Source organism: Ascaphus truei, unplaced genomic scaffold (assembly GCF_040206685.1).
Source record: "Ascaphus truei isolate aAscTru1 unplaced genomic scaffold, aAscTru1.hap1 HAP1_SCAFFOLD_559, whole genome shotgun sequence".
Taxonomy (NCBI): Eukaryota; Metazoa; Chordata; class Amphibia; order Anura; family Ascaphidae; genus Ascaphus; species Ascaphus truei.
In genome coordinates, this window is record NW_027456891.1 from 237,919 (window position 1) to 245,567 (window position 7,649).

At 46.5% G+C, this 7,649-nt stretch overlaps 1 protein-coding gene across 1 annotated transcript in view; it reads right to left on the reverse strand.

Moving 5' to 3' along the window:
• ITGB3 (integrin subunit beta 3) overlaps positions 1 to 7,143 on the reverse strand; it is a 105,211-nt gene extending 98,068 nt beyond the window's left edge. The window contains exon 1 of the mRNA XM_075584378.1: positions 7,039 to 7,143. Within this exon, the coding sequence (XP_075440493.1) occupies positions 7,039 to 7,105 (67 nt within the window). The 5' untranslated portion in view covers positions 7,106 to 7,143. The remainder of the gene's footprint in view (positions 1 to 7,038) is intronic.
• Between the last annotated feature and the right edge of the window lie 506 nt (positions 7,144 to 7,649).

Consider the following 7,649-nt stretch of genomic DNA (forward strand, 5'->3'; position numbering starts at 1 on the left):
AGCGAAAGGGAAGCCCCCCTGGACCAAAGAGCTTGCAATCTAAGCTCCGTCCGCTCCCCCCCCCCCCCCTGCCTGGGAACTGAACCCGAGTCTCGGCACTAGCCCGGATTGCGAGTCACATCTCCCGATTCCTGCAGAGAAGGTATCCGGCTGGATTAAACGACAGCTGAGGACCTCCCACCTCCCCCCCCCCCCCCCCCCGCTGTGGAGACGGAGCTCGTTAGCGATGGCTGACGGGCCCCTAATTAAGGAGTCCCCTTGCAGCCCAGCGCGCTGCTCGGAGATCAGAACCTGCCGGAGAAGCTCGAGGGGACGCAGAATAAACACATTATATTAAAGCAATCTCTACTTATTTGCTCCTACACTGCAAATATGTCTCTAAATGTTCTATATAACATCTCCCTATACGCCCTCCCATTACTCCCTATAACTCCTATTACCCCATATAACGTCTCCCTATAACTCCTCCTATTACCCCATATAACCCCTCTCTATAACTCCTCCTATTACCCCATATAACTTCTCCCTATAACTCCCCCTATTAACCCATATAACCGCTCCCTATAACTCCTCCTATTACCCCATATACCTCTCCCTATAACTCCTCCTATTACCATATATAACCTCTCCCTATTACTCCTCCTATTACCCCATATACTAGCTCCCTGTTACTCCTCCTATTACCCCATATAATATCTCCCTATAACACCTCCTATTACCCCCTCCCTATAACTCCTCCTATTACCCCATAAAACCGCTCCCCATAACTCCTCCAATTACCCCATATAACCCCACCTATTACCCCATATAACCGCTCCCTATAACTCCTCCTATTACCCCATATAACATCTCCCTATAACACCTCCTAATACCCCCCTCCCTATAACTCCTCCTATTACCCCATATAACCGCTCCCTATAACTCCTCCTATTACCCCATATAACCCCTCCCTATAACTCCTCCTATTACTCCATATAACCCCTCCCTATAACTCCTCCTATTACCCCATATAACCACTCCCTATAACTCCTCCTATTACCCCATATAACCGCTCCCTATAACCCCATCCTATTACCCATATACCCGCTCCCTATAACTCACCCTATTACCCATATACCCCCTCCCTATAACTCCTCCAGGATGGGCTGCAGGTGAGCTCCTGCAGGGGAGCCAGGATGGCCTTAGACCCAGGGGTTGGTGGCTGTGAGTTGGAGATGGAAGTAGGAGAGGCCGCAGGCTGCAGCAGTGGTTTAGGCCTTGGTGAGGCTGAATGCAAGGTACAGGAGAGTTTGGAGAGAAAGGAAAGAGCAGAACAGAGTCTGCTTAAGAAAGAAGAGAAACGAGCTTTATTGAAGAAGTATAACAGGAAGGTAGAATAATTGGAAATAGAAAGTATTAAATTAAAGAGATGTCGTGGTCGTGAGGTAGACACGCGCAAGAAGCAAATAAATCATCTGCATGTTGAATTAACCCGGTTGGAGGTTGAGATTGCTAAAATAACGGGTTCCAGTCAGACAGAAACGTTCCCTTTTAAAAACTATTGAAATGCTAACCCACAGTGCTGAACAGGGTGCTGAGAAGGGCGCACAGCGGGGTGCAGAGCAAAATGCTGAGCAGGGTGCAGAGCAAAGTGCAGAACAAGGCGCAGATTCATATTGTGGAAACGGAAGCCAAAACCCCATTAAATGCTCTCAAGAAAAGATAAGTTTGGTGACGCCTACAAGAAGTGGGAGAGAAACTAGATCCCAGAACAAGTCTGCAAAGTCTAAAGATAAAACAGAGAACTTATCCCAGGAAAATTCTGATTCAGATCCTGACAGTTTAATTCCACCAACTGCCAAGAAAACCCCAAAGGGTAAAGTTGCAAAAAAAAAGAAAGCAAAGGACCGGAAGCTAAAGGTTTCCACAGGAGAAGGTAACAGCCCTGTAATAGGGTCCAAAGACTTCAGGGAAGGGGACTCACCTCAGGGTGTATCAGACTGTGAGCAAGGATCTGTTCCAGAGCTTCCAGCGTCCCAGGGGTTAATAGCAGAAGCAGCAGAAGATCTGATTAAAAGACCATTGCATGCAAAGAAAGCAGCAGACACCTGTGATGTGGGGTTATCTCAGACTCCCACGCTGGGAGAAGTTAAAGAAATTACAAAGAAATCTGGAGAGCAGCAAAGCGAGAACCTAGAAACTCTGAGAGGAGATCAGCTGGAAATGGAGTTTGTGCCTGAGAGCAGTGAGCCAGAGAACCCATGCTCACCTGGACTTACAGAACCACACCCCTGCTTATTAGCTGGTCCTGGGATTCAGAACTCTGAGAGAGGAGAACAGCAGGTGGTAATTAGCAGCAATGGAGACTGCATTAACCCTTTAGTGCCTGGGAGTGAAATTAAGGTTGTAGAGACTGAAAGTGCTGCTTCTATCCAAACAGTTTCTGATAATAGAGTGACCCAATCAGAAGATGGGGTAAAGCAAAGTAATGGCATTAAGGCAACCCTAGTTCACACAGCACCCCCTTCAGCCTGGAGTGGGAGATCCTTTGTGAGTGCTGTGACCAGAAATGCACAACCTTTAAAAAGGAGGAATGTGGTATGGTTGAGGTATAAAGGCGGTGAGGAGATGAAGCCTGACAGGATTTTTGTAGGAAAACATCTATTGAAAGAATCTTTGGGCTTCAGAGCAGATGACATTTATGCACTTATCCATGTTCCAGGTTCATGCGAATACGATGTCAGCTTTATGAGACCTCGGGCTCTGGACTATTTCTGGACAAAATATGAGAGTCTTAAAAATTCAGAATTATGGAAGTCCTTTGCAGCTATTCCTGTGTCCAAACCGGAAACAAAGTCGGTGACAATTCTCTTCAGACACGAATCAGTCCCAATATCAGATATTCTGATATGGCTTGGCAGACAATGCGAAGTACTGGCTCCACCTACAAGAATTATGGACGCGGAAGAAATTTAGATTGGAGGTTGGAAAGTGCAAGTCAGACTTTGGCGACATGGCAATGTTACAAAGCATTTGCCCAACTCCTTCTTCATAGGAAGAGAAAAAGGAAATTCTTTTTACTATGGTCAGCCAACCTTGTGCCATAGATGTGGTTCAGCCAGACATTTAATGACATCTTGTGAGGTTCTAAAATGCTACTTGTGCCAGTCCTTGGGCCACGAGAGGGCAAGTTGTACAAACATCAGATGTAATTTATGCGATAAATTTGGACATTCATACACGAATTGCGCAGAAGCCTGGAATAATATTTCAAAGTATGGGAGCAGGAAGTGGACTTCGAAGACAATGAAACACTTTATGACCGGGTCCTGAAAGTCGCAGACAGAATATGTCTGGATCCGCCTGCAGATGGGGTTGGTCTGGTTCAGCCTAGGGATGGCGCTTGCTTAGATCCTCCTGGGGACGGAGCTTGTCCTGGACCACCTGTGGATGCAGTTTGCCCAGATACACTTACAGAAGAAACAATTATTGTGAGTGTAAACAAGGCCCAGGAAATGTCAGAAGACCCCTTAGAAGGAACCTCCTCAAATCTACTCCCAGCAGGGGAACAATCTGGGGAATCAGATGATCCTACTTTGATGGAAACCCAAGTGAGGGGAAATAATAATAAAGAAAAAGAAAGTGAGCAGTTTTGGGCACAGGGAAAAAAGAAAAGGAAGAAGAGCATGGTAAAAAAACTTGGAGGGACTCTTCGACGTCCTGCAGGTCCCGCTGGTAAAGTTCCTCAGGTAACTACAAAGAACCGTTTTTCTGCTCTCAGGAAGGATTGGGGGTCAAGAGCTGAGGACTCCGACGATGTAGAGGAACTTTCCTTATCCGAAGAGGAACATAATATGGATGTTTCCAGAGAGACAGATTCGGACATGATCCCACCTTCAGTGACCATCAAGAGGTTTGGGTCATTGGTGGATAATGTGGGGAAAAAGAAAAAGTAATACCGTGTGGGTTTTTTTGGGGGGGGGGGGGGAGGGGGCTTAAAATGTTTGTTCATTAATTAAATCCTTTAAAGGTAGCAGCTATTAATGCTATAGTTAAGGCTTTTATTTAGTTTCAATTAAAATGTGTATAAAAGGAATGTGAAGTTGCTGTTGAGGAGTAAGGTGGAACAAATGCTGAGTTAATATTGATATAATATAAGTTTGTACATAATGAGCAGTTTTTGTTTGAAATGTTTTTCTATGAAATGTAATGTTGGAATTTTTTTCAATAAAAAGAGTTCCTCCTATTACCCCATATACCCCTCCCTATAACCCCTCCCTATAACCCCATATACCCCCTCCCTATAACTCCTCCTATTACCCCATATAACCGCTCCTATAACTCCTCCTATTACCCCATATAACCGCTCCCTATAACCCCATCCTATTACCCCATATACCCGCTCCCTATAACTCATCCTATTACCCCATATAACCGCTCCCTATAACCCCATCCTATTACCCATATACCCCCTCCCTATAACCCCTCCTAATACCCCAGTATAACCCCTCCCTATAACTCCTCCTATTACCCCATATAACCGCTCCCTATAACTCCTCCTATTACCCCATTTAACCCCTCCCTATAACTCCTCCTATTACACCATATAACCCCTCCCTATAACTCATCCTATTACCCCATATACCCCCTCCCTATAACCCCTCCTATTACCCCAGTATAACCCCTCCCTATAACTCCTCCTATTACCCCATATAACCCCTCCCTATAACTCCTCCTATTACACCATATAACCCGTCCCTATAACTCCTCCTATTACCCCAGTATAACCCCTCCCTATAACTCCTCCTATTACCCCATATAACCGCTCCCTATAACCCCTCCTATTACCCCAGTATAACCCCTCCCTATAACTCCTCCTATTACCCCATATAACCGCTCCCTATAACCCCTCCTATTACCCCAGTATAACCCCTCCCTATAACTCCTCCTATTACCCCATACAACTGCTCCCTATAACTCCTCCTATTACACCATATAACCCGTCCCTATAACTCCTCCTATTACCCCATATAACCCCTCCCTATAAATCCTCCTATTACCCCAGTATAACCCCTCCCTATAACTCCTCCTATTACCCCATATAACCCCTCCCTATAACTCCTCCTATTACACCATATAACCCATCCCTGTAACTCCTCCTATTACCCCATATACCCCCTCCCTATAACTTCTCCTATTACCCCATATACCCCCTCCCTATAACCCCTCCTATTACCCCAGTATAACCCCTCCCTATAACTCCTCCTATTACCCCATATAACCCCTCCCTATAACTCCTCCTATTACACCATATAACCCATCCCTGTAACTCCTCCTATTACCCCATATACCCCCTCCCTATAACTCCTATTATCCCATATAACCGCTCCCTATAACTCCTCCTATTACACCATATAACCCATCCCTGTAACTCCCCCTATTACCCCATATACCCCCTCCCTATAACTTCTCCTATTACCCCATATACCCCCTCTCTATAACCCCTCCTATTACCCCAGTATAACCCCTCCCTATAACTCCTCCTATTACCCCATATAACCCCTCACTATAACTCCCCCTATTACCCCATAACCCCCTCCCTATAACTCCTCCTATTACCCCATATAACCGCTCCCTGTAACTCCCCCTATTACCCCATATACCCCTCCCTATAACTCCTCCTATTACCCCATATACCCCCTCCCTATAACCCCTCCTATTACCCCATATACCCCCTCCCTATAACCCCTCCTATTACCCCATATAACCCCTCCCTATAACTCCCCCTATTACCCCATAACCCCATCCCTATAACTCCTCCTATTACCCCCATATACCCGCTCCCTATAACTCCTCCTATTACCCCATATAACCCGCTCCCTATAACTCCTCCTATTACCCCATATAACCCCTCCCTATAACTCCTCCTAATACCCCATATAACCTCTCCCTATAACTCCTCCTATTACCCCATATACCCCCTCCCTATTACTCCTCCTATTACCCCATATACCCCCTCCCTATAACTCCTCCTATTACCCCCTCCCTATAACTCCTCCTATTACCCCATATAACCCCTCCCTATAACTCCTCCTATTACCCCATATACCCCCTCCCTATAACTCCTCCTATTACCCCCTCCCTATAACTCCTCCTATTACCCCATATAACCCCTCCCTATAACTCCTCCTATTACCCCATATATCCCCTCCCTATAACTCCCCCTATTACCCCATAACCCCCTCCCTATAACTCCTCCTATTACCCCATATACCCCCTCCCTATAACCCCTCCTATTACCCCAGTATAACCCCTCCCTATAACTCCTCCTATTACCCCATATAACCCCTCACTATAACTCCCCCTATTACCCCATAACCCCCTCCCTATAACTCCTCCTATTACCCCATATAACCGCTCCCTGTAACTCCCCCTATTACCCCATATACCCCCTCCCTATAACTCCTCCTATTACCCCATATACCCCCCTCCCTATAACCCCTCCTATTACCCCATATACCCCCTCCCTATAACCCCTCCTATTACCCCATATAACCCCTCCCTATAACTCCCCCTATTACCCCATAACCCATCCCTATAACTCCTCCTATTACCCCATATACCCGCTCCCTATAACTCCTCCTATTACCCCATATAACCCGCTCCCTATAACTCCTCCTATTACCCCATATAACCCCTCCCTATAACTCCTCCTAATACCCCATATAACCTCTCCCTATAACTCCTCCTATTACCCCATATACCCCCTCCCTATAACTCCTCCTATTACCCCATATAATCCCTCCCTATAACTCCTCCTATTACCCCCTCCCTATAACTCCTCCTATTACCCCATATAACCCCTCCCTATAACTCCTCCTATTACCCCATATACCCCCTCCCTATAACTCCTCCTATTACCCCCTCCCTATAACTCCTCCTATTACCCCATATATCCCCTCCCTATAACTCCCCCTATTACCCCATAACCCCCCCCCCATCCATTAATTGGGAGACGCAGTTTGGATAATTGCCGCCACCGCTGAGGAGATAACGAACCGGGATGGAGGTTTCCGTGGCAACCAAGTTTCTGCTGTCGGAAAGGTGAACGCCAGGACCTGCACATCGTCGCAGCGTTTCCGATGATCAGAGGCCGGCGGAGAGACCCTTTCACTGCCGCGGCCAAGTCTCCTTCAGATCGTTTTGCACTTCTTCTGATGTTCCCTGCAACTTCGGAACGAGAAAGTAACACCTCCTATTACCCCATATACCCCCTCCCTATAACTCCTCCTATTACCCCATATACCCCCTCCCTATAACTCCCCCTATTACCCCATATATCCCATCCCTATAACTCCTCCTATTACCCCATATAACCCCTCCCTATAACCCCTCCTATTACCCCATATACCCCCTCCCTATAACTCCTCCTATTACCCCATATACCCCCTCCCTATAACTCCCCCTATTACCCCATATATCCCATCCCTATAACTCCTCCTATTACCCCATATAACCGCTCCCTATAACTCCCCCTATTACCCCATATAACCGCTCTCTATAACTCCTCCTATTAACCCATATACCCCCTTCCTATAACTCCTCCTATTACCCCATACACCTCCTTCCTATAACCCCTCCTATTACCCCATATACCCCCTCCCTATAAC